Here is a 26918-nt window from a genome sequence, read left to right as displayed (position 1 = left end):
GACAGACAGACAGGCAGACAGACAGACAGACAGTTGTTTACTCTTTTGTTTTGCATTTTTTAAGCAAATATCAAAAACCTTCCCCCGAACGCACCTGAAGGAAATGTTGTAAACTTTGTAAAATAAGTTAAAATGTCTAAAAATGTTAATTCTTTGCAGGTGAAATATTGGATGAGATTTACAGCTTGAGTTGAAGCACTAAAAGCAGTGGAAGTGCGTATTTATTAATATGTGGCAATCTATAATTTTCTTATCTTACGCTGCACTTGAAGTGTCACCTGAAGTGTAAGCAGTGAAAGCAGTTGTAGCGTCAGTTGAAGTTTGAGACATGAATGCAGTAGAAAACTGAGAGATAAAAGCAGTTGAAGTGTCGGTTGAATTGTGATGATGAAAGCAATTCATATTTCAGGCAGTTAAAGTGTGTGTACTGTAAGTAGTTAAAGTGGCCGTTGGTTTGTAAGCAGTTATATGGTTCAGAGTATATGTAGAGTTTCGGTTTGGGTTTGTTAGCTAGCAATGCAACATGTCAGCTAGATACTGTAACGTTAGCCTTCTAGCTAATACTAGAATAGGATTGGGGGATGAATAAATAATAATAATAATAAAGTTAGCATTAGTTTGCTAACTATCGTGCTTGTCAGTGCTACCAGAAGTTTTTTTGTGATTATTGTGAATGGAAATGACTGCATTTTTTCACTTGTTTGTTTTTGGGCAAAGCGAGGCTAACAGTTTCTCCCTGCTTCCATTGTTTGCTAAGCTAGGCTAAACACTTCATAAATCTATCTCTGTATTGGACACAGACACAGAGAACAAGATGATTTCTCTAAATGTTGAAATGTTCCCTAAATATACCATTTGGTAGCTAGCAAACCAACTCTACCACTAAATAACGTTAGCGCTCCAGCTAACAAATTTTTAGTTCATTAGCAACCTTAGACTGCAGTTTTTGGATTTGGGGAATTAGTTAAAATAGTTTTGAGCCACAGTTTAACATTAGCTTGTTGGCTAATGCTAAGATAATGTTCCACTATTGTTGATAATGGTTGATAATGGCAGTTCTTTTGTGATTATTGTGGCTGAAAATGGCTAGATTCTGAGTAAACTAAGCTAAACGTGTCCTGAAAATGAAACTGATCTCTCTCTGAAACATCTGACAGAGAACAAGAGGATTTCAACACTTTTAAAACCAGCAGGAAATCCATCCGCTGGTGGTTTCTGATGGTTTAAAGTGTCACCAGGACTGAGACTTAAAACTCCCCACCCAGGAAGTCCCAAAGCCTTCCAGTTTAACGATCTGAAGAAAAATACTAAAACACATTTATATACAAACATTAGACATTAAATCTTTCTACCTGCCACATACGTACATCTATATAAATAATACATAACAATAAATAATAAAATAATGTGTGTGTGTGTGTGAACAGACAGTCAAAGTTAAGCCGGTAATTACTGTCTGACCGCTGCAGAGGAATGCAGTAAACCAGCCGACCAGACATTACGCTGTGTGTGTGTGTTAAACAATGTGTGTGTGTGTGTGTGTGTGTGTGTGTGTTAGACTGTGTGTGTGTGTGTGTGTGTGTGTGTTAGACAATGTGTGTGTGTGTGTGTGTGTGTAAAACAATGTGTGTGTGTGTGTGTGTGTGTGTGTGTTAAACAATGTGTGTGTGTGTGTGTTAAACAATGTGTGTGTGTGTGTGTGTGTGTGTGTGTGTGTGTGTCTGTGTGTGTTTGTGTGTTAAACAATGTGTGTGTGTGTGTGGTTATAAACAGGAAGCTAAAATGATGTATGTGTAAGTTTGTGAACGAGAGATAGTGATAATAAAGATTTGATTTGCTGCAGTGTGTGTGTGTGTGTGTGTGTGTGTGTGTGTGTGTGTGTGTGTGTGTGTGTGTGTGTGTGTGTGTGTGTGTGTGGTTAGTGGCTCCAGACAGGAAGTAGGAGCTAAGGCGCCGTCTTCCAGCACAATAACAAGACTAATGGAGAGTCCGGGAGTCGGCTGAAGTGTGTCAGCACACTGACACGCTGACGTCTGCTCAGCGCCTCCTGCAGGCTGCTGAGTTCATCGCAGCCGCAGCAAGAACAAACATGTTTCTGCTCTGAACAGCAGTGGAGCCTAACGTGTTAAGATTTTAAATTACATTTCACAAAAATAACACAGCACACCTCAAATTATGAAACGTCATGCTAATAACATCTGACTAAATGAGTAAATAAAGTCAGTTAGCTTAGCATAATCAGATATTTCTCTCATTATAAACTGTGTGAATACTTCTAACTCTGAAACAGATTTCTCCAAGTCTTACTTCTTCCACCACTGGTTAAGTTTATCCATCGACAGATCGGGTCGGTTCGGGGAAAATAAACCCCCCCAAGACCACAAGCAAACAGGAAACAGCTCACACGAACGCCACGTTCGACTAAATAATGAAGTGAAGTGAAGTGGCAGTTCAGTCGGATTATCAGGCTACAATTAACAATAACTAAAAATGATGCGATGGAAACAGATAGCATCAGCCAGCTGCATGTAGCCCTGGTTGGTGTACTGAGTCTCTTACATGTGGGTAGAACTCCATGAGGATCAGGAACTCTGGTCGTCCGTCGGCCGTCGTCCTCTCGTCGGCGGTCAGGAAGCGGGCGATGTTGTCGTGTTGCTGCAGCAGCGGCAGACAGTAGATGGAGCGCTCGTTGGCGTAGTTCTGTCGGTTGGGCGAGCTGAAGAGTTTGACGGCCACGCAGCGCTCGTTGAGACACCCGCGAAACACCGTGCCGTAACGACCTCGACCAATCAGCTGCCAGGAGGAAGGAGAGGGTCGTTAGGGAGACGGACTTGTGTGGCGTCCCTCAGGGTTCAAGTTTAGATCCTCTAAGGTTCATCTTTCATATGTTTAGACTTTATAACCTCTAACAGGTAAAACAATGAGGTAACGATTTTAAATATGTAAATTAACTCCAGTCGTTATGTGATGTCTGTGTGGGCCCGCCTCTTCTTAAAGGGACAATCCACCATTTTTACATGTCAAAGGCAATCTACCAGTCTTTACTTGTGTTACAGGTATACAATGTCATACAATGAGTCTTGTCAAGCTGATGATGTCATAGTGATGTCATCAGGATTGTCATCTTAGTTTGGGATTGGAGACCACAAATTTTCAACTGAAAGAAAAAGTTGCAAACTGAAGGTGAGGAGTTTAAATGACGTGAGTGTTTGCAAGGCAGGGAGGCTCTAATGAAAGACACTATCCAGGTGCATTATGGGAAATGTAGGATCCAGTGTTTTTGAACTGAAAGTCAGGATATCTTCACATCTGCTGCTCAGATTTAGATTTTCAATTTTGATCTGTCTCTTGTGACTGATTGATCGAGTGCCTTATTAATTAATCTTATTCAGTCGCGAATAATATGAATCATTTTACAGTAAATAGTAAATTCGCTCTCCAAAGAAAAACATGTATCTGTTTTCAGCTTTGTGACGATGCAGTTTCAGCTAGTTCAGTGGGTTTCTGCTGATTTAGTTAGCTGAAGAAGTGTTTCTGAATCACAATCGCCACATGGTCTGCTTCGGACCGTGACAATAAATTACTACATATAAATACACGTTAAAGATCAGAGCTCCGCCGGTATTACCTGACTGCATCAGTGTTTATGTCGGCAGGTCAGGAACGCTAAATGTCAGAACAGACCTGTCACTCTGTGTGTGTGTGCGTGCGTGCGTGTGTGTGTGTGCGTACCTCCAGTAGTTTCAGGTTATCCAGGTCGACAGCAGCGTCTGTGTTTACTGCTTCCATCACATCCAGAGCCGACAGACTGTGTTTCTGCTTCCCTGAAAACAAACACACGCCCACACAGTTGGTATCAATTATTATTATCAATCACGTGTCCTCATAGCGTGTGTGTGTGTGTGTGTGTGTGTGTGTGTGTGTGTGTTCTGAGAGTGTGTGAGCACCTTTCATCATACGGTATCCCAGGAACAACGCTATGATGACGATGGCTGCTATGGCGACGGTTACCAGGGCGATCAGCGCCGTCTCCTCCCGCCGCAGTGGCTGGTGATCTGTGGGACGATGACGTCACTGTTAACGTCGCTATGACGTCACGACTCGGACAGAAAACACGATCAGTTCAGTTTGAAGAAGAGCCAGAAATTTACCAGCACACACACACACACACACACACACACACACACACACACACACACACACACACCGTCAGATCAATAAAGATTTCCTTTCACCTCCTGCTGAAAGAGACTATCTTTGTCTCTTCTTGCCTTCATCGTTCCTCCTCCTCTCTCTGTTTTAACTCTTAAACTTCACTTTAAACTCACGTTTCAAACTTAAATTCACAACTGGAGTAATTCATTCATCATTTACTGCCCATTAAACAGCGAGTTCCTGCGGTGGAAGAAGTAAAAGTGCTAATACCACACTGTAGAAATACTCTTACAAGTAAAAGTCCTGCATTAAAACATTCAGGAAAAGTACAAAAGTATCAAAAGTAAAAGTGCTCGTTATGCAGAAAAATAAATATTATATTATTGATGCATTAATGAGTTAATCACTTTAATGCTGCAGCTGGTGAAGATGCCTTGTGAATCTTAATCCTCTTAAAAGTTATTTGTTGATTAGGCCTATATTTTACATTATTAATTATTATTAAATAAATGTAGTGAAGTAAAAAGTGCAATATTTCCACTTTCCACCATAACTGTCCAGCACTTCATGAACAACACGGTGCACAGCTGAGAGAGAGTTTTCTGCCCAGCAACAACCAGCATGAGCCTCACGATTGGTCAGAACAGAGTGACCCGCTCACCTGTCTGCCTGTCGTCCCGCCTGTCTGTCTTCATCAGCCTCAGGGCGGGGGTGTCGGCGGTGGGCGGGGCCTCGCTGAAGTTGGCGTTGCAGAGGTCTTGGCTGCAGCAGCAGAAACGGTAGCTGCCGTTCTGGATCTGAGAGGGTGTCGCTGTTACCAGGCAACGGTCGCCATGACACTCCTGCTGGTTCCCGATGTGAGTCCAGCAACCTGGAAGACGCACGAAGACAGTTTGAACCAGACGACCAGATTCAAACTGTGTGTGTGTTTACACACATTGTGGGGACTCGCCTTGCTTTTGGAGACAAAACACAAGTCCCCATAACGTACATCATTAAGTTTTAGGGTGAAGACTTGGTTTAAGGTTAGGTTAAGGTTAGGTTAGGGTTAAGGTTAGGTTAAGGTTAGGTTAGGGTTAAGGTTAGGTTAGGTTAGGTTAAGTTAGGTTAAGGTTAGGTTAGGTTAGGTTAAGGTTTGGCAAGTAGTGGTTAGGGTTAAGGTTAGGTTAGGGTTAAGGTTAGGTTAAGGTTAGGTTAGGTTAGGTTAGGTTAAGGTTAGGTTAAGTTAGGTTAAGGTTAGGTTAGGTTAGGTTAAGGTTAGGCAAGTAGTGGTTAGGGTTAAGGTTAGGTTAAGGTTAGGTTAGGTTAAGGTTAGGCAAGTAGTGGTTAGGGTTAAGGTTAGGTTAAGGTTAGGTTAGGTTAAGGTTAGGCAAGTAGTGGTTAGGGTTAGGTCAGGTTAGGTTAGGTTAAGGTTAGGTTAAGGTTAGGTTAGGTTAGGGTTAGGTCAGGTTAGGGTTAGGTTAGGGTTAGGTCAGGTTAGGGTTAGGTTAGGTTAAGGTTAGGTTAAGGTTAGGTTAGGGTTAAGGTTAGGGTTAGGTCAGGTTAGGTTAAGGTTAGGTTAGGTTAAGGTTAGGCAAGTAGTGGTTAGGGTTAGGTCAGGTTAGGTTAGGTTAAGGTTAGGTTAAGGTTAGGTTAGGTTAGGGTTAGGTCAGGTTAGGGTTAGGTTAGGTTAGGGTTAAGGTTAGGTTAGGTTAGGTTAGGTCAGGTTAGGTTAGGTTAGGTTAGGGTTAAGGTTAGGTTAAGGTCTCCAGTCAATGTAATGTCCTCTGAAGTGATGGAAACACAACTGTGTGTGATTGAGTGTCTCTGACCTTGCTTGACCAGGTGTATTTCCCCGTCTGGTCTTTTTTCCCACAATCCATAGCAGCGGGAGCCGCGGCTGCAGCGAATCGTGCCATTTTCTCGCACCACTCCTCGCAGCTCATTGGTCGGTCCACTGTGAGGCTCCGCCCCCTGCAGGTGGTCAGTGAAGGCACACTCTCTGTCCTCTGACTGAAAACCTACAGAGAGAGGTGTAATTTAATTTCAGTTCAGTTCAGTTTTATTTATATAGCACCAATTTTTAACAGAAGTTATCTCATTGCACGTTTCCTACAGAGCAGGTCTGCTGTCACGGACACGCCAGGCTCCAACCTCACAACCACAGCGGACTCCATCAGCAGAATTATAATCAAACACCTGCTGCCAATCACACACCTGATCCTCATCTGCATCGCCTCAGCTCCAGTACAAAAACACCCCGCTCACCTCAGTCAGTGTCCGGTCTCGTTTCTACGAGGACACGACTCTCTGCAAGACAACGCTTCGGCATCAAGCCTTCGATCAGAGTTTCTCCTCTCCTGAGTTCTCCAGCTCCCGATCTCCTTCCCCGCTAAGCAAAGGACGCTATCAGTAACCATCATCTCCCATTCTGCTCACTGCTTGTTTCAACTCGTGTACAATAAAACCATCTGTGTCTCCATCTCGGTGTCTGTCCGTAACGTCTAGACCGAACTCTTTCTAATATTAATTACAGAGACCCAACAAATCCCACCATGAGCGAGCACTTGGCGACAGCGGCAAGGAAAAACCTCCTTTAAGAGGCAGAAACCTCGAGCAGAACCAGACTCAGGAGGGGGGGCGGCCATCAGAGAGAGAGGGGGGTTTTGGGAAAGGGGGGTTGGGAGAGAGTGATTTAGTGATTAAATAATTTAGTTTTTCAGTTGAAACAGACAGAGGACACAAGAAGTTTTTCCACAAGGAAATTAAATGACGTTTAGTTTTAGTTTCTTCTGTCTCACAGAAAACCAGATCTAAACCATCATGGCTGCCTTTTCTGAAAACTAACTTGGTAACATTTACTTCACTGCATTGGAAAACCTACTTTTCTGTTATAGTCTAAAGTCATGTCTAAAACTTAGAGGTCAGATAACTAAGAAAACACAATGACCAAAGTCCGTCACAATGCTAACTGTACACTGTGTGACCATGTCCATTATTGGACACACCCCTCACCTTTCTGTCAGTTTGGGAATGTGATTGGCCCGAAGTCACATGACCACATACTCTGCCCATCACTGGCTGACATGTGTGTGTGTGTATATGACTGACTGCCTTTAATATTTTTTAAAGATTTTTAAATGTTTCTGCTTCATACAGTACCATCTTATTGAAATGTAATGCGTTAATGACCCTAATGAAACGCTTTGGTCTGACAATAAAGTTGTTTAAGTTGCTTTACATTTCAAGTGATGCTGCAGTTTTGACCTCCTCAGCCTTTTTCTCTCCTCCATGAAACTTGGAAGTACCAGAAATTCAGATTCTGCTTCTAACATGCTAATGTTAGCGTTAGCATGCCAACGTGCGGCAACATTAACTTTGTCAGCCTCAGCTATACGTAGGCTGAGTAATGTATAAAACATCACGCCAACATGCTAAACATTAGCATGTTCAAATGCTAAACTGTACAGATTCTTATGATGCTAGTGGAGGCGGTCTTTGTTTCCTCTGTAAAATACTGTGGCAGATGTGCTTCAGCATGGCAGGTAGTATAAGTAATGTACTGTAATGTTCAGCATTTAAAAAAGGAAATAAGTTACAGTTATCAGGTTTTTCTCCTCATGTTTCGTACATTTAACAATTTATCTTTCTAATATGTGATGAACATCACAGCCTCATGGAGACAAGTAGAGTTTTAGACCTCATCTCCACCTGGTATTAACATGACCTGTATCTGGATAATCACATCAGGATTTCAATATTCAAAGTAGGTGTAGCATTCAGATTGTTCTGCTGCGCCTGATCCAGATCAGATATCCAGATTCAGACTGCAGATGTGAATGAGGTCTTAGTGTTGTTCTTCCTGAGCAGAAATACAGAAACAGTGAAAGTCAACACACACACAGCAGCCTCACTGGGAAAAGCCTGACAGCAACAAATAATGATGCATTTTGTCATTTTGTGGAGTCAGAGAACAACAGAGCGGCACTATGTTGCCTCAGGCTGGTGATGTCCTGCTATGAGAGCTCTATTAATCCAATGTCCCAACATCACATCTCTAAAACTCCTCCTATGTCTCTCAGGCCACTAAACTTTTTACTGAGTTTGAGTTCAACATGGCTGCATTAACATGAAACTGAAGTAAAATGTACTCAGTTAATTTCCACCACTGTCAGAAAAATGCACTAAAGCACAAAATGGCGTCTTTGATTGAAGGACTTTTTCTTCTGCGTGTGACGGTTCACGAGAGCTCTATAACTGACCACTTGGTGGCGCTACTGGCAACAGTTTGCATTTATTGATCACTTTAAGATCCAAAGAAATACAGTAATTAAATGTGTATTTTTAGTGTAGCGCCATCTAGAGGTGAAATGCCATGAAATTAGATTCTATCTCTTAAACCCTGGTCACACCAAAAGTGGCTCAGTGAAGTTCATCAGTTGGTGAACAACTGGTGAGCTAACCGCTAACATGATAGCTGGCTGGGAACATGCTAACACTACTCAGTCACAATATCTCTCTGAGCTTTCCTTCCTGACATTTTGTTCTCAGGATTGTTCATCATTTCATTCATTAAAGAGTTAATGAAGAGGGAAAATAAAGCTCTCTCAGCTAGCTTATCTTGCTAATGGTCAGTTAGAACGCTTGTTAGCCCGGTTGCTAACGGGACAATAAGTGTCCACAGTTTATTAAAAGCTGTATCAGCATGATGTCCTCCTGTCTCCCAACCAGCAGGCGATTTGTTCATTTTTAACCCCTAGAGGCCGAGGAGGGCTCCCTTATGCCTTTTCTTTTTCAGAAGATAGCCTACTTTGAACTGACTGTTAGGGGCTTTACTAAATGCTGAAATAATGTATAATTATTATGTTATATTATCAAACAAACACATTTGCTGCAGGTTTATTTTATTTGAAAAAATAAGTGAGAACAGCAAAAACAAAAAAACTTTGAGCATTCAAGGGCACTTTTGGTCCAAACTGTTAATTTCTGCCCGGCCTCTGTCATGCTGCTGCTGCACTCTCTCTTTCCAGAGAATATCGATAAATTGTTGAGAAATAGTCAATATGTTGACGCAGCGTTTCTATTTTAACCGGCGCAGCTTTTCCAGCCTTTACGGCGCCGGCTTAGCGGCCCGCGAGTCGAGTCAGTGAGTGAGGCACGCACACACAGGGAGAGCAGAGACCAGTCGGACAAATCATTTCACATGGCGGGCTCTAAAAGCGGAAACAGAGCTTTTAATCCAGAGCGGACTCTGACATGTTCAGTCTTCCACAGGCAGGTCAAAACCAGTACGTCTCATATGTTCAGAGATCGTGGCGATTTTTAAAAGCGGCAATGTGAAGCGCCGCTACGAGACAAAGCACAGAGCAGCTTTTGAGCAGGTTAACAAGGGCGATGGCGTCCCCCCTCGTCCCCCCTTAAATCGCCTACTGGCTAACTGTGTGCAAACCAGGTCTCTGTTGTGGAGCAGTTTATACTCTGACAGAGGCGCTTCAATAAAACTGGACGTTAAGCTACAATAGCTTCCTCCATTTTGGACTCTAGCAGTAAACATCAAACCACACAGCGACGGCATAAACCAGCGCAGGAACAGTTTTCTGGGGTCTTTGAACTTTAAATGTTGTACAAACCAGCTGAGTTGATTTTATTTTCCTCAGAAGTCTGATGTTACATGTTGCCACAGCAACAGCAGCAGCTGCTCAGCCCACATTTTTTTGATGAACTACAACAAAGCAGCACACACACACACACACAAACACACACACACACCAGATGTGTAACACACATCCAGACCAGCGAACACATGGTTTCACTGGAGAAAGTTAAAGTCCAAAGGGTCATTACACCCATCAGATTCAGCCAGACGCCTCTCTCCCAGTATGTAAAAACATGCAGTGGATACTCATGTAGCATGGACAGAGACTAACCAGCAGCTACTGTCAGACTCTCTGTTGCCTGTTTATCAGTACATAGCCGTAGCCCCGCTGTTTATCAGTACATAGACGTAGCCCCGCTGTTTATCAGTACATAGCCCCGCTGTTTATTAGTACATAGCTCCGCTGTTTATCAGTACATAGCCGTAGCCCCGCTGTTTATTAGTACATAGCCCCGCTGTTTATTAGTACATAGCTCCACTGTTTATCAGTACATAGCCGTAGCCCCGCTGTTTATTAGTACATAGCCCCGCTGTTTATTAGTACATAGCTCCACTGTTTATTAGTACATAGCCCCGCTGTTTATTAGTACATAGCCCCGCTGTTTATTAGTACATAGCCGTAGCTCCGCTGTTTATTAGTACATAGCTCCGCTGTTTATTAGTACATAGCCCCGCTGTTTATTAGTACATAGCCCCGCTGTTTATTAGTACATAGCCGTAGCTCCGCTGTTTATTAGTACATAGCTCCGCTGTTTATTAGTACATAGCCGTAGCTCCGCTGTTTATTAGTACATAGCTCCACTGTTTATTAGTACATAGCCCCGCTGTTTATTAGTACATAGCCGTAGCTCCGCTGTTTATTAGTACATAGCTCCGCTGTTTATTAGTACATAGCCGTAGCTCCGCTGTTTATTAGTACATAGCTCCGCTGTTTATTAGTACATAGCTCCACTGTTTATTAGTACATAGCCCCGCTGTTTATTAGTACATAGCCGTAGCTCCGCTGTTTATTAGTACATAGCTCCGCTGTTTATTAGTACATAGCCGTAGCTCCGCTGTTTATTAGTACATAGCTCCGCTGTTTATTAGTACATAGCTCCGCTGTTTATTAGTACATAGCCCCGCTGTTTATTAGTACATAGCTCCGCTGTTTATTAGTACATAGCCCCGCTGTTTATTAGTACATAGCCCCGCTGTTTATTAGTACATAGCCATAGCTCCGCTGTTTATTAGTACATAGCCCCGCTGTTTATTAGTACATAGCCGTAGCTCCGCTGTTTATTAGTACAAAGCCATAGCTCCGCTGTTTATTAGTACAAAGCCGTAGCTCCGCTGTTTATTAGTACATAGCCCCGCTGTTTATTAGTACATAGCCCCGCTGTTTATCAGTACATAGTACATGACTCTGCAGGGAATAAATCTCAACAACATTTTCCCGCAGGCTTGCTAATGCTAATGCTAACGGCAGCTCTGTGTGAGAGGCACAAAGTGGAGCTACAGTTAGCCGGTGTTTTGCTTTTTATATTCAACTGCTAACACAGTCGGTCAACATACGTAATAGACCTAAACAAGGAAATCTAAAGCACAACGTTGTTCTTTTAGAGAGTCCTGATTCACCATCACATTATAACGCTGTCAGACTCGGGGCGCGTCACCTCACAGGAATCTGACTGCCCCCCCCCCCCCGGTGTGTCGGAGCCAGTCCCACTGCTTAGTCTACTGTAAACACACACACAGGGAGAGGAGGGTGGAGTGTGTGTCTTATCAGCCGATCACAACAAAACACAAAATCTGACAGACTGGCTGACGACGAGTGTGTGTGTGTGTGTGTGTGTGTGTGTGTGTGTGTGTGTGTGTGTGCGTCAGTATTTATATAAGAGTCAGGATGTGAGGGTCTGAATAGGCTGCCTTCGGGGACACATTTCAGACTTGTGCGTCACAAGTTAATTGAAGAAACAAGTCATTATCTGAACAAACAGGAATGTGACACCAGTGCATGATGGGAAGTGAAGTTCTTCTAATCCGTTTGCTAACGTTATCGCCGAGCGTACGTTGTTAGCGGATCATGAGCAGGGTCTGAACGGGGTTTCAGCTCAGTGATTCAGTTCAGAACACGTTATTCTTTACTTTGGGCAGCGAGAAACACGTAAAAACGAATATGACACTGGCAGAAAGCTTAAATGCATAAGGCTCAACAGCAGAGGTCGGTCCACAGCTGGTCAACAATATCCCACAACCACAAAGGCTCATGGTGTCAAACAGTGCCATGAATGCAGCTGCATTCATCATTTAGCGTCTTGTTCACACGTCTAAAGCAAACTGCAGTCGTCCCGCGGACTCGCTGATAGCCTAATAATCATTTAATAAGGAAGAATAAAACGCTGGCGAGTATGTTTCATCTGTATTTTCACTAAATCTCCGTCGGCCATCAAACGCAGTTCCTGACAACGTTAACGTCTGCAGAACTCCACTTCCAAATCTGCCAATTCTGTTTCTCTCTTGTGTTTTCGTGAAAACTCACCTCAGAAAGTAAAACCTGACACACGTTTATAAAACAGTTTAGTGTTTTCGTAAATTCAGCTTGTGTCATATTTCATATTTTTAATCAAATCTAAATGTTTACATGTAGCTCAGCAACAATCACCGGCAGGTTTAGTGGAACCACACTGTAGATTTTGGCTAACAGTTTCCCCCTGCCTCCAGTCTTTGTGCTAAGCTAAGCTAAGCTAAGCTAAGTGTGGACTGTATTGTACTGACCGGTCACAGCAGGCAGCAGCAGGACACACACACACACTGTTAATGCTGATGAGGCGCCACACACAGCGGCCATGTTGGATCCACCTCACAGGTTCGAGTCCCTGTAGACGTCACACGAACACTGAAACGCCGGCCAGCATCACTGATCCTGGGTCAGATTGTCCTGGAGGGAACAGACACTCAGCATCTGAAAAACAGAACACAGGTGGAAGTCCACGTTCGTTTAAGAAAGACACGTTTGGCACCGACTCGCTCAGGACTCGGACTGAAGTCTCACCCTCCCTCACACTCACTGGGGCCCGGGCCGGGGCCCGGGGCCGGGGGCCGGGGGCGGGGCCCGGGGCCGCGGGTCGGGGCCGATTGTCGGGGCCCGGGGCCGGGGGTCGGGGGTCGGGGGCCGGGGGTCGGGGGTCGAGGGCCGGGGCCGGGGCCGGGGCCGGGGCAGCTGGTCCTGGATCAGGTCGGTGCAGATAGTCCATGCGGTTCAGTGTTTCATGTTGTAATATTTGCTGGTGTTGTGGCTCGCGGCTCCATATTCATAATGTGTCTTTAATATTCGCAGTAGTCAGATCTTTAGCAGATCTTCAGCGAAAACTCTGCTGTATTTCCTATAATCAGCAGTGGAATAATCAATAAAGCTCTAATAATCAGTTTCTCCTGCTGTGATATTTCAGTTACACTTATCAATAATATATTTAATAAGTCATCTATTGTCCGAATACTCTTCTTATACTATCACCTGCTTCATTGATCCTCTGAGCCTCTGTCACACTGCTGTCTGATGTGCAGTGATCGATCAGCAGCGGATCGATCGATCGATCAGTGTTCTGACAGGCAGATCCGTCTGAATGTTTCTGATAATAACGAAGCTACAACGCGTTGATTGGGTTTCAGCAGTGACGTAATAACACACCTCAGGGAACATTAACGTCATATGTTACTCTGATGATGTCAGCCCCGTGTGACCTTCATGAAGCAGCCGTCTGTGTGACACACCTGGAACACACCTGCACCGCATGTCACGTGCACGTGTGTCACAGATCATATTACACACGTTTCCTGACTGATCACCTGGGATGTTTGTCCGCAGGTACGTTTAACGGCCCCGTCATTACAGCTGGCGACGGAAGGGAGTGGCGCACACACACACACACACCGTTACCGGTAACAGTGTGTGTGTGTGTGTGTGTGCGTGTGAGATAAAACCGTTCATACCGGTGAGGAAGACTCCGGCCGGCTCTGCAGGAGGAGATGAAGCAGCCTGTCTCTGTCTGTCTGTATTCGGGTCTGATCTGGTCCGGCTTAGTTCGGTTCGGCCCGCTCCGGACTCTCCTCTTCGGGATCAATCCGGATCCAGCTGCAGGTTTCTTCAGCAGAACCAGAAAATCCGCAGAATGCAGCTGCGCTCCGTTTCTCTGCGGCCGCAGCCAGACTGTCACGCGCCACAGACCACCGCACACCAGCTTCCGGGTCCCGCTTCAGAATAAAAGCCCGAACATCTCGCTGCCTCCTCCTCACGGTTTCCGGCCCTGTTTCAGACCACCTCCTCTTTACTGCACTACATCAACCTGACTGCTTCACTTACTTTAACATTTTTACACAAAACAAACAAGAGTTTATTAAATCTGATGTTTCGTTATAAAAGAAACTCCAGCAGTTTATTCGAGTGCAGCTGAGTCGATCAGTCGACTGACAGAAGATTAATCAGCAGCTGTTTTGATGTTTGAAGTCGTTTCTCCTGTAAATCCCTTCCTGGCTGCAGCTGCTCAGATGTGCAGATCTGCTGCTTTTCCTCTGAACGACTGTAATAACTGTGATGTTTGTTAATAACGTCGAGCTTCGGACTGTCGGTCGGACACGACGACACGGTGAAGGCGTCGCTTTGGGCTCTGGGTCGTCGTGACGGCGTTTCTCACCGTTTTCACCAGTTTTCCAAACCGATCGATCGATCAATCGATAAGCACTTTTTCCTGATCACACTCTCACACTTTCACTGCAGCAGAGTGTGTGTCAGTACTTTCACTGCAGTAACGGGTCTGAGTACTTCCTCCTCCGCTGGTACTACTTCATACAGAAAATGCCATAGATTGAGTGAGTGTATTTATTGTTCAGGCTGCTATTTGAATTAAACTGATCATGAAACAAGATGATCTCGGCGGCTAAAACGGCAGCAGGATGATGAGAAGATAAAGGAAGTTTATAAAACAGAAAGTAAAAATTGTCCAGACAAAAACATTGGAAAAGGTAACCAATTATTGCTGATATTTCTTAAGCAAATCGACTGAAGTTTAGACGTGTTTGAGGCGGACGGCCGCCCCCCCGAGTCTCTTTCTGTTCCAGGTTTCTGCCTCTTAAAGGAAGTTTTCCTTGCCGCTGTGGCCAAGTGCTCATGGTGGGATCTGTTGGGTCTCTGTAAATAATATTATAAAGAGTTCAGTCTCGACCTGCTCTGTGGGAAAGTGCAGTGAGATAACTTCTGTTATGAATTGGTGCTGTATAAATAAAACTGAACTGAATTATGTTAAGTCATGAAGCAGCTATAACTTATCTATTCACTCTTTACTTCAAATTTAATAACCTTTTCTTTTCCCTCTTTTTCTTCTTTATTATATATTTGTATTCATCTCCATATATATGTTTATGTTTTAGAATTTTTTTACTGAATATTCATATCATTATTTTATTTTTTATTGTATTAAATATTTACGTAGTTATTTTTCTTTTATAAATTAAGGCGTTTGGTCTGGTGACCAGAAATCCCTTAATTTGTCCAGGAAGTTCCAGGAGTCCTTGATTTTGATGAAGGTGTTGATGTGTTTCAGGGTTAATTAAGGATTATTAAAGGTATTATTGTATGTCCGTTGTAGCTCACAGACAGGAAAAAACGTCTCGAATGAACTCAAATTCTGCTCATTTATTTTGAAGGTAACTGTACTCCACTTCCTCTCTCCTGTCTGGCTACAGGGAGAGACAGACAGGGATTCAAACGACCACAAGGAGATGCAAAAGGACCACAAAGAGATGCAAAAAACCCCACAGAGATGCAAAAAAACCATAAAGAAACGCAAAACAACCATAAAGAGATGCCAAAAAACCACAAAGAGATGCAAAACGACCACAAAGAGCAAAGAGATGCAAAACGACCACAAAGTAAACGCAAAAAAACCCCACAAAGAGATGCAAAAAAACACAGAGATGCAAAATAACCACAAAGAGCAAAGAAACGCAAAACGACCACAAAGAAACGCAAAACGACCACAAAAAGCAAAGAGACGCAAAATGACCACAAAGAGCAAAGAGATGCAAAACGACCACAAAGAGACGCAAAACGACCACAAAGAGCAAAGAGATGCAAAACGACCACAAAGAGATGCAAAAAACCACAATGAGACGCAAAACGACCACAAAGAGATGCAAAACGACCACAAAGAGACGCAAAACAACCACAAAGATATGCAAAACGACCATAATGAGACGCAAAATGACCACAAAGAGATGCAAAAAAAACACAGAGATGCAAAACAACCACAAAGAGCAAAGAGACGCAAAACGACCACAAAGAGCAAAGAGATGCAAAACGACCACAAAGAAACGCAAAACGACCACAAAGAGCAAAGAGATACAAAACGACCACAAAGAGCAAAGAGATGCAAAACGACCACAAAGAAACGCAAAATGACCACAAAGAGATGCAAAACGACCACAAAGAAATGCAAAACGACCACAAAGAAACGCAAAACGACCACAAAGAGATGCAAAAAACCACAATGAGACGCAAAACGACCACAAAGAGATGCAAAACGACCACAAAGAGACGCAAAACAACCACAAAGAGATGCAAAACGACCATAATGAGACGCAAAATGACCACAAAGAGATGCAAAAAAAACACAGAGATGCAAAACAACCACAAAGAGCAAAGAGACGCAAAACGACCACAAAGAGACGCAAAACGACCACAAAGAGCAAAGAGATGCAAAATGACCACAAAGAGCAAAGAGATGCAAAACGACCACAAAGAAACGCAAAACGACCACAAAGAGCAAAGAGATACAAAACGACCACAAAGAGCAAAGAGATGCAAAACGACCACAAAGAAACGCAAAATGACCACAAAGAGATGCAAAACGACCACAAAGAAATGCAAAACGACCACAAAGAAACGCAAAACGACCACAAAGAGCAAAGAGATGCAAAACGACCACAAAGAAACGCAAAACGACCACAAAGAGCAAAGAGACGCAAAACGACCACAAAAAGAGCAAAGAGACGCAAAATGATCACAAAGAGATGCAAAACAACCACAAAGAAACGCAAAACGACCACAAAGAGCAAAGAGACGCAAAATGACCACAAAGAGCAAAGAGATGCAAAACGACCACAAAGAAACGCAAAACGACCACAAAGAGCAAAGAGATACAAAACGACCACAAAGAGCAAAGAGATGCAAAACGACCACAAAGAAACGCAAAATGACCACAAAGAGATGCAAAACGACCACAAAGAAACGCAAAACGACCACAAAGAAACGCAAAACGACCACAAAGAGCAAAGAGATGCAAAACGACCACAAAGAAACGCAAAACGACCACAAAGAGCAAAGAGACGCAAAACGACCACAAAGAGCAAAGAGACGCAAAATGATCACAAAGAGATGCAAAACAACCACAAAGAAACGCAAAACGACCACAAAGAGCAAAGAGATGCAAAACGACAACAAAGGAACGCAAAACGACCACAAAGAGCAAAGAGATGCAAAACGACCACAAAGAAACGCAAAACGATCACAAAGAGCAAAGAGACGCAAAATGATCACAAAGAGATGCAAAACAACCACAGTAAATCACCAGCCAGTCAGTCACCAGTCAGTAAATCACCAGCCAGTAAACCACCGGCTGTGTTTTTCTACACGTTTGACTAGATGGGGCCTGAAGTGTCCCGCTGGCTGAGTGCGCCCTCTGCTGGAGACTTTACTTTATTTCATTCATACATTTTATTCATTCATCCGTCTGCTGTTTCACCACTTTGTTTACTGAGCTTTCTGCCGTTGTTTTTTCCTAAACCTGCCCTGAGGGCAGTCACTGCCAATGTGCACTCATTATGAGAGCTGGGGTTCAATTGTATTTTACTGAATCTGAATCCTTTGAATCAGGTTTGGTTTCATCATCAGGTGACTTTATAAATAACAACTCAGAGATTCAGGTGAGATCAGCTGTTGTTGGCTGAGAAGCCAGAAACACTGGAACCCAACCCTCGTCACAATACAGAACATTACAATAACGAACTCTGAAAACACTGTGAGCATATACAATGATAATGATAGTAAAAACATGATATTACAAAAGGGGTAAAACAGAAATGTCAGGATCAGACTGTGTCAGCCTGTTAATCTTCTCATCTGCTATTTATTGTATAAATTATAAAGACAGTTCAGACCCTTCTGAGTCAGAACAAACTGCAGTATTTTTGATAATTCACAACTCTCTTGTTCACCAGGCCGGTAAATCTGAATGAATTATACTTTGGTGCTCATGGTTTCTGTAAAATGAACTGAACGACTGAACTGTGGAGAATCTAACAGATCTAACGATGTGTAACGTTAGCATGTCCATACTGTCAAAAGTTTAAACATTTATATTTGTATGCGTGACTGAAGTAGCTCAAGCGGGCGACCCGGTGGGCTTTAAGAGGTTTTATATATCCAAAGGACTTCTATAAAAACCAGACCCGGCTAATTGAGACCTGCGTTATTTGACAAAATGTGTAGCCACACAAAAGGACTTATAATTTAAGTTTTACGGTACTAACAATAGTTAGCATTAGCTAGCGTAGCCATTCAATCTGAACTCAAGCTAATCTCTTGACAAGACGTCGCCTTGGAGTTTTCATTGGGGCTTTTATGGCAACATTCCAGTTTTCCTCGAAGCCATAGTGGTCCAGAGAGTTGCTGTGTTAGCTAACCAATGACCGGAAGTCTCGCGCAAAAATCGTCAACTGTCCGTATTTCCGTTGAAAATAAGGTGAATACTCTGACAGAGGAGCTTCAACAAAACTAGATGGTGACACGCAGCTAATAAGCTACGATAGCTTCCTCCATTTTGGACTCTGCGGCTCTCCGTCCACTCAGAGCGCAGCTGGACGTTTCCACTGAAATGAACTGAATTCGCTGCAGGATTTTGCTGTTTTAGATGCTGGTTTGACTCTGAGTCTTAAAGACACAATTAAATAAAAAATAAATTTCCCAAGTTCTAATTCTGTGTCTCTGTGTTAATTATTCATTTGTCTCTTGTTAAATGCTAAATATGTGTCAAAACAATCTTTGAGCCTTTATATTAACATACTTCTTCTCTCTTCCTGTAAAACATGTTTGATGACTCATCTTGAACTCCAGTCAAATGTGACTTGTGGTGACGAGCTAACCCGCCCATCGTATAAAACCGCACCGTTAGCTAGCATGGGTAGCTAGCAGAGCTTAGAGCTGTGTGTTTGGATTTCAGCTGTTAAAAGCTTTGATCACATTTCCAAAGAAAGTTGTTGAGGTCTAATTTATTTATTTAAAACTCCTGCTGATCTGATAACAACATAAAGGAAACGTATAGTATATAAACGTAAGTATAAGATACAGCATAATTAAGAGTACAGGTTATATAGTTTTTCTAGTTCTGATCTGGGGGAGTTACACTTCAAATAAAGATTTTAAACAGAAAACATTAATAGTCTGAAGTGGATCAGGTCAATTTACCCCACAGGGTAACCCTAACCCACTGGGGTAAGAGAGGGTAACAGCTGATGAATGACTCCTGGTCGCTGCCTAAATAACAAACATTGTTGATGTTGTACTGCGATAAACTCCCCTAAGTAAACCACGCGTCACCAGAATAATGTTGTTCTGAAACCACGATTCAGAAAAAGGAGATTTATATTTCTACAATATGTCGTTAATATTTCCGTACGAAACATACACACTTTGTTATGTCGTAGAGAGGATGCTCGTAGATAAGAGACGGCAGAAAACTTTACTGTGATTCGGTTGATATTATAACTACACACAATGATGTTCGCTAAGCCACGCCCACTTTCGAGCAATCCAACAAAATGTCAAGGATTTGATTTAAACCCTTTCGTAACTAAGCCACGCCCACATGTTCCGTCACATGACTAAAAAGTAACATTGTATTCACAGTACGAACGACAAAGCGACAAAGCTACAAAACGGCCGAGCGTGGCCAGCTTCAGTGTCGCAGAGTCGCCGTTGAAGTGTTGCTCAAGCGCTCATTGACGTATTTAAGTTTTTCTACCATTTTTTAGATGGAACCAGAGACTGTACAGAAGACGTGGACGTAGTCACCGTGACGTCACCCACTGGTTTGTGGACTACCGTTTTGAAGTCTCGAGTTTGGCATTTTGGCCGTCGCCATCTTGGTTTTTTTGCAACCAGTGACCGGAAGTGACCATGTTTGGACGAGGTGATGGAGCTGGTGGAGTGTAGCAAATGCTAAGTTATCAGCTAATGCTAGCGCTAGCAAGGTTAGCAAGGTTCATTGGTAATTTTAATTGGGATGCTAATTCTGGCTAGCTAAAAAACTGGCTTAAAACAAAATGCATTTACCCGAATAAAAGAACAGCCGACTCCTCAGACTGTCTGTTAGTCCAACCGAACTGAACGAGAGATTTTCAGAACCAAAATGTTACAATTAACTTTCCTGAACTGAAAAAACACTGAAAGGGTCAAAGTTCTCAGACGAAAACACGACGACACCTAAGGACAAGTTCGCTGCTGATTAAATGTATGTAAACGCATCGCCTCCATCCTGATTGACAGGTCGCCGTGGTAGCGACTTGTCACAAGGTAGCCCCGCCCTAAAGCAAACCCTGCTGTATCGTCTGTTTTCCTCTAAACAGGAAGATAATTTACTAAATGAACATCGTGCCGTACTGAAGAAGACTTGAAACTAGCGACTGAGACCATGAACTCATTAGAAAAACGTTTACTGAGGTAATAAAGTGAGGAGTCGGGTCGTTTTCTCAGCCAGTGGAGTCGCCCCCTGCTGGCCGTGAGAGAGAACGCAGGTTTAAGATGCACCGGCTTCACTTCTCAGACCCGGAGGTTCCTGCTCGGTCTGGACAGAACAGGAACTGTGAGGACCGAAGGTTCCTGTTCGGTCTGGACAGAACAGGAACTGTGAGGACCGGAGGTTCCTGTTCGGTCTGGACAGAACAGGAACTGTGAGGAGAGCGAACTGATTGATTTGTAGCGCGTCAGTTTGTAGCTTCACCGGCTTCCATTGGAAATGACTGTGTCGCCGGTAGTCTGAACACAGGTGAGACTAAATCACATGCTACCGGCTACTATACCACCTGGAGGAGGAGGTGGGGGGCCGCGGGGGGCCCTAGAATCAGTCAGTCCGCCCCTGCCTTTACCCCCAGGAGGGGGGAGGAGCAGCAGGAGGAGGAGCAGCAGGAGGAGCAGCAGGAGGAGGAGGAGGAGGAGCAGCAGCAGCAGGAGGAGCAGCAGGAGGAGGAGGAGGAGGAGCAGCAGCAGCAGGAGGAGGAGCAGCAGCAGCAGCAGCAGCAGGAGGAGCAGCAGGAGGAGGAGGAGGAGGAGCAGCAGCAGTAGCAGCAGCAGCAGCAGCAGGAGGAGCAGCAGGAGGAGGAGGAGGAGGAGCAGGAGCAGCAGGAGCAGCAGCAGCAGCAGCAGGAGGAGCAGCAGCAGCAGGAGGAGGAGCAGCAGGAGCAGGAGGAGGAGGAGCAGCAGGAGCAGCAGCAGCAGCAGCAGGAGGAGCAGCAGGAGGAGGAGGAGGAGCAGCAGCAGGATCACCAGCAGCAGCAGCAGCAGGAGGAGGAGCAGCAGCAGCAGCAGCAGCAGCAGCAGCAGGAGGAGCAGCAGGAGGAGCAGCAGGAGGAGGAGGAGCAGCAGTAGCAGCAGCAGCAGCAGGAGGAGGAGCAGCAGTAGCAGCAGCACCAGCAGCAGCAGCAGGAGGAGCAGCAGGAGGAGCAGCAGGAGGAGGAGGAGCAGCAGCAGCAGCAGCAGCAGCAGCAGCAGCAGCAGGAGGGAGCAGCAGGAGGGCAGCAGCAGCAGCAGGAGGAGGAGCAGCAGGAGGAGGAGCAGCAGCAGAAGGAGCAGCAGTAGCAGCAGCACCAGCAGCAGCAGCAGGAGGAGCAGCAGCAGCAGGAGGAGCAGCAGCAGGAGGAGCAGCAGTAGCAGCAGCACCAGCAGCAGCAGCAGCAGGAGGAGGAGCAGCAGTAGCAGCAGCACCAGCAGCAGCAGCAGGAGGAGCAGCAGGAGGAGCAGCAGGAGGAGGAGGAGCAGCAGTAGCAGCAGCAGCAGCAGCAGCAGCAGGAGGAGCAGCAGGAGGAGCAGCAGCAGCAGCAGGAGGAGGAGCAGCAGGAGGAGGAGCAGCAGCAGAAGGAGCAGCAGTAGCAGCAGCACCAGCAGCAGCAGCAGGAGGAGGAGCAGCAGCAGGAGGAGGAGCAGCAGCAGGAGGAGCAGCAGTAGCAGCAGTAGCAGCAGCAGCAGCAGCAGTAGCAGCAGCAGCAGCAGGAGGAGGAGCAGCAGTAGCAGCAGCACCAGCAGCAGCAGCAGGAGGAGCAGCAGGAGGAGCAGCAGGAGGAGGAGGAGCAGCAGTAGCAGCAGCAGCAGCAGCAGCAGCAGGAGGAGCAGCAGGAGGAGCAGCAGCAGCAGCAGGAGGAGGAGCAGCAGGAGGAGGAGCAGCAGCAGAAGGAGCAGCAGTAGCAGCAGCACCAGCAGCAGCAGCAGGAGGAGGAGCAGCAGCAGGAGGAGGAGCAGCAGCAGGAGGAGGAGCAGCAGCAGGAGGAGCAGCAGTAGCAGCAGCACCAGCAGCAGCAGGAGGAGGGAGTCCGGTGATGAATGCACTGATTGTTCAGGTGAAGGAAACTCCTGCTGTGAAGAAAAACCTCCTCAGTGTTTCTTCGTGTTCAGGAGTCGGAGGAGAAACTTTCACTTCTGTAAGTTTCTGTTTTTGTTTGTCTTCATTAATCTGAGACTCGCGCAGCTTTCACACGTTTTTGACGCTTTTATTGAAGTTTGAAAGTTTTCTTTTTCTCGTGTTTTAAAACAAACGGACCCAAACTCTCAGGTGGGCGGAGTCAGCTGCTGCACGCGCCGGTTCACGCCTCGTGAACGCAAACAAAACAAACGTCAGTTTAACTAACGTGCGTCAAAGAAACACTTTGATCTAAAATAAACTGCAACAAAAGGAATATTGTGTTTACCGTTTGTTTAAAGTTTTCTCACTTTATTTCACTCTGAAACTAAACGCATTCATTTTTGACAACTTAAAAACTCAATAATGAATAAACAATAAATAAAACTAATATATTATAATCTTTTAAAAGCTCCATTATCAGCTGCCACGTGCCTTTCTTTGACTTTAAAAGATGAATACACTCCGTCATCAGGTCATTTATCCCAAACTTTGGCGGTAAAATAAGAGTTTTAAAAATATTATTCCGATCATTAAGATAAACCCAAATGATCCCACTGAAAAAAACTAAACAGTAAATATTATTTCTTTATTATTCTAATCAAGAATATCAGAATATTTGTTGTTTTTGTTTGTTTGGTTATTGAATATTAATTTGTAAAATCATATTAAATATAACATTAAGCTAACATTAATCTAATACATGACAATGCATATAAATATATAATTTAATTATTTATCCTTTTGGTTGCTCTCCTCTCTCTGATCAATAATGTGCTGATCAATAACTGCAGCAGCTCAAACTTCACTACGGAAAGCAATAAAACGCGGCGTTAATGATTCGAGTGAGCTGGTTTATTAGTTGAACTGTGACTTTACCGGACGAACGTGGGAAACTGAGTCTTCGGTGTTTGAGGATGTTTGTGAAACGGTCGACTGACGTGAAGGAATCTCCTCCAATTAAAAGACCTGTAGATGAACTCTGGTGCATGCTGGGAACTTTTCCTTTAAGTTACTGTCAAGTTTCTTCTGGACGGAAACTCTGAAACTATTTCTCCTACATGCTGCTGTTTTTCATGTTTCAGCATCTGATGCTTGATTAGAGCACTTCTAATCTTCTGCTGCTTCCTGTTTTATTTTGAAAAGCCGCTTCACAGACGTATAAATGTACTGATTTAAATAAGATATCGAAACTTTTGGGACAAATCTGATCATTTTTCATACTTGTGTTAATAAGATGCAGGAGTTTCTGCTCTGTTGTTGTGCTTCGTTGTGATTTTTCCGACCAGTTCTGTGATCGTGAGCGAGACGTCGTATAAAAATGTCTGTAGCAGACATATCTGGTTTCCACGTCAACAGAATCAGATCAAATCAGTTGCTCGTTGTTCAAACAGTCGGTGAAAAGTCAACTCCAAAACATTTATTAAGATACTGCAGTACATTCAGATTTGTTTATGACATAAATTATAACAAACTGCTGTACAGCGCTGCACTGTAGCTGCTAAGCTAACGTTGCGTTAGCTTCACACCAATTTATATTTTGCCAGACTAATTCGCAAATGTGTACTAGTCTGGAACCTCTCAGTTCATTTTCCATTTCCTCGGGACTTTATCAGCCAAGTTTGTCTCTGCAGACCGGAGACTTTGAGAGGGCGGGGTAACTGTCAATCATTTTTTTAATTTGGCCAATCAGAGGCTTACAATCCTCTGTCAGTCAAAAACTAATTTCACCAACACGCCGCCTGAACCAGTTGTCAGTCAGTTTTTAATAATGTAATCATTTAATCACAGTATTATTGGGGGGGGGGGGACACAAACAACTCACGGCATCATTTGTTTTGGACGGACAGCTACGCTAGCTAACGCTGCTAATCAACTCCTCGATCATAACAGAATATAGTAACTTTCACTGCTCATCTTATAAAGGCCACCGCAAGAAAACGTGTTGTTTGTTTAGATTATCAAACAACAGCATTAGCTAGCGAGCCTTCATTTTCCCAGGATCGTGCCAGGAGGGCGGAGAAGGGTTGAACCCTCCTGACTGAGGCCACTAGTTCTGGGAGCCAATGGGGTTTGAGCATGCGTAGCAGGGTTCTGTTGTATGAAGCTACGTAAACTTAACTTCACCTTAGCAGTCCACCAAACCCTGTTTCTGAACAAATTTCAGATGGGAAATAAACAACCCACTTGCTGAATCTTCACTCATATCAGATCTACAATGCCTGATTTAAAAGTTTGTTCCGACTTTCGTAAGGAAAGGGCAGTACTGCACTGCCGGTTTCCACTGCTTTTCTAGGCTGTTACGTACTTATTCCACATATCGTCAGTTGTCTCTACACAGAGAGCGAGAGAGACGAGACAAAATGCCTCTGGACGCAATTGGAAAGACCTACAACCAATCAGAGCAACAAAAGGTGCTCGGTCCGTTTTCAAGCAGGAAAAAAATGGCGGCCTGGTCACAGACATTCTCCTCAAACATTTCTGAAAACGTTTGAGGCAGAAAACAGGCAACGCAGTTACAGAATCATTAATTTGACCTAGTTTGACAATTTGATCGGCGTTTCGTGAGTCTGGTGCGTTGCGCTGTATCAGCCAATCAGAGCAGCTCCCAAAAGTGAAGCCAAAACATCTGGATCGTCCCCTGGTTGAAGTGCAGTTTTATAACTCATTTGTCTTTGTTTTAAAACGAGTCAACTTGAAACAGTTAGCATAATTAGCTAGCTAGCCACAGCTGATAACCATCAGTGACTTGAAATGAGAAGCTGCTGTTGTCCATTTTGATTTGAAATCAACGGCCGATTATTTCATAAATTACTTTGCTTGTTGGTAAATCTGCTGCTGCTGTAAACTTTATATGTGCTGTGTGAGAACAGACATATTGACAGGTTAGCAACAGTAACTAACTGTGATTAAGGAAAGTAAAAATTATAATCAAGACAAACTTAAAGCCGAAACTTAAGAGACTAAGTTAAAGTTTCTCACTGAAAATGTTATTGAAGTTTGTCGTGTTTCAGTGTATTTAGCAGCTCATGTTCGTTTACATTCAGCAGAAACACTGAGAGGAAAGTTTTCCCTCCTGATGATGAACTGTGTTAATGACAAGCACAGATGGGCGAGAGAGCTTCACTGGCCTCCGCCTCTCTCTCATGTCATTACACTGATACTGTGTGTGTGTGTGTGTGTTTCAGCATCTGTGCAACAACTAAACTGCTGACTGGAAACATTCACATCAGACTGTGTTGCTCTGGTTTCTGTGTTGCTACAAGGCCGTCTGTTATCTGTGTTTCTGTGTGAAATCAGGCGATCGTCAGCAGAAACTGTTTGTCGCATTGATCTTCTATCAGAATTCTTCTTCCTGTTTCCTGATTCACTCTTAATGCATCCGTGGACGGAGTATTCACATCTTTGACTTCAGTAAAAGTACTAATACCACAGTGTAGAAATACTTGTAAAAGTCCTGCAAAATCTTAGTCAAATAAAAGTACCAAAAGTAAAAGTACTCATTATGCAGAATAATATATATATTATATTACTGGATTATAATTATTGATGCATTGATGTGTTCATCACTTTAATGCTGCAGCTGCTGAAGCTCATTTTAATTACTTTATTTTCTTCTGCGTAGTTTAATCTATCTAATCTATCTATTAGTTGATTTATATTTTATGAAGCAGCCAGATAAATGTGCAGTAAAATCATAATCAAAATATTTGCCTCTGAATTGTAGTGCAGTAGAAGTATAAAGTAGCAGAAAATGGAAATACTTAGTACAAGTACCTCAAAATTGTACTTAAGTGCAGTACTTTAAAAATAAAAATAAAGTATAAAAATAGAAATATTTAGAAGTAGAAAATGAATAAATATATAACATGTAATGTAATGTAAAGGCTATGTAAACCCAAAATAATAAATAGAAATAATTAATTTACAGTACTATTACTGCATTAATTCTAATTAAAATCCCATGTAAGATCCTTGATAGAGACCTGATGTTGTATTTCCATCTCTTTACTGCCTTCTCTTATTGATGTTCACTTCTTTTTTATAAGAATATTAACTGTATAATATGAAGTAAATAAAGGGGGGTAGTGACGCTAACGTCAGTTAGCTTGTTGCACACTGTGATATTGTTATTGATTAAGTTACTGTGACTTTTCTTATCCTGAGCGAGACTGCAAAGTAAACTTGTGTATTTTCAGTTTTTAAAGGCAACACAAAGAAAATTCTCCATAATTAAACTCTGACATTGAAAACACGAAAGGTTTATTTTTGTCAGTTTTTCCAGATAATATTTACTGTTAGCATCTGTTTCTTGTGGTTTTATAGTCCCGGACTAACAGTAACGTTAGTTTGTCCAACAGGCTAACATCACATGCTCTTTAGCTAATGTCAACCATGTTAGCTTTGTATTTATTTATCTAAACACC

General features: G+C 43.5%; 2 protein-coding genes and 1 long non-coding RNA gene across 5 annotated transcripts in view; 2 read left to right on the top strand and 1 right to left on the bottom strand.

The window, feature by feature from the left end:
• The window catches only part of LOC122885291 (bone morphogenetic protein receptor type-2-like), a 37445-nt gene extending 23383 nt beyond the window's left edge, over positions 1-14062 (bottom strand). The window contains exons 1-7 of the mRNA XM_044216174.1: positions 13763-14062; positions 12548-12734; positions 5967-6155; positions 4817-5026; positions 3948-4055; positions 3733-3824; positions 2560-2793 (exon numbers count right to left, since the gene is read on the bottom strand). Coding sequence (XP_044072109.1) covers positions 2560-2793; positions 3733-3824; positions 3948-4055; positions 4817-5026; positions 5967-6155; positions 12548-12620 — 906 coding nt within the window. The 5' untranslated portion in view covers positions 12621-12734; positions 13763-14062. The remainder of the gene's footprint in view (positions 1-2559; positions 2794-3732; positions 3825-3947; positions 4056-4816; positions 5027-5966; positions 6156-12547; positions 12735-13762) is intronic.
• On the top strand, positions 6087-6616 carry LOC122885300. The gene is made up of 2 exons (XR_006380085.1): positions 6087-6167; positions 6253-6616. It is a non-coding gene; the product is annotated as an uncharacterized LOC122885300 (long non-coding RNA).
• Positions 14063-22356: 8294 nt separating the features above from the next.
• Positions 22357-26918, top strand: part of mylka (myosin, light chain kinase a) — an 81740-nt gene continuing 77178 nt past the window's right edge. For 2 of the 3 annotated variants that reach the window (XM_044216173.1, XM_044216170.1), the window contains exon 1: positions 22357-22513. The gene's annotated coding sequence lies outside the window, so the exon portion shown is untranslated. The remainder of the gene's footprint in view (positions 22514-26918) is intronic. The other variant, XM_044216172.1, reaches the window with a different exon arrangement.

The sequence above is a fragment of the Siniperca chuatsi genome, linkage group LG12 (genome assembly GCF_020085105.1).
Source record: "Siniperca chuatsi isolate FFG_IHB_CAS linkage group LG12, ASM2008510v1, whole genome shotgun sequence".
Taxonomy (NCBI): domain Eukaryota; kingdom Metazoa; phylum Chordata; class Actinopteri; order Centrarchiformes; family Sinipercidae; genus Siniperca; species Siniperca chuatsi.
This window is presented reverse-complemented; position numbering and strand designations above follow the sequence as displayed.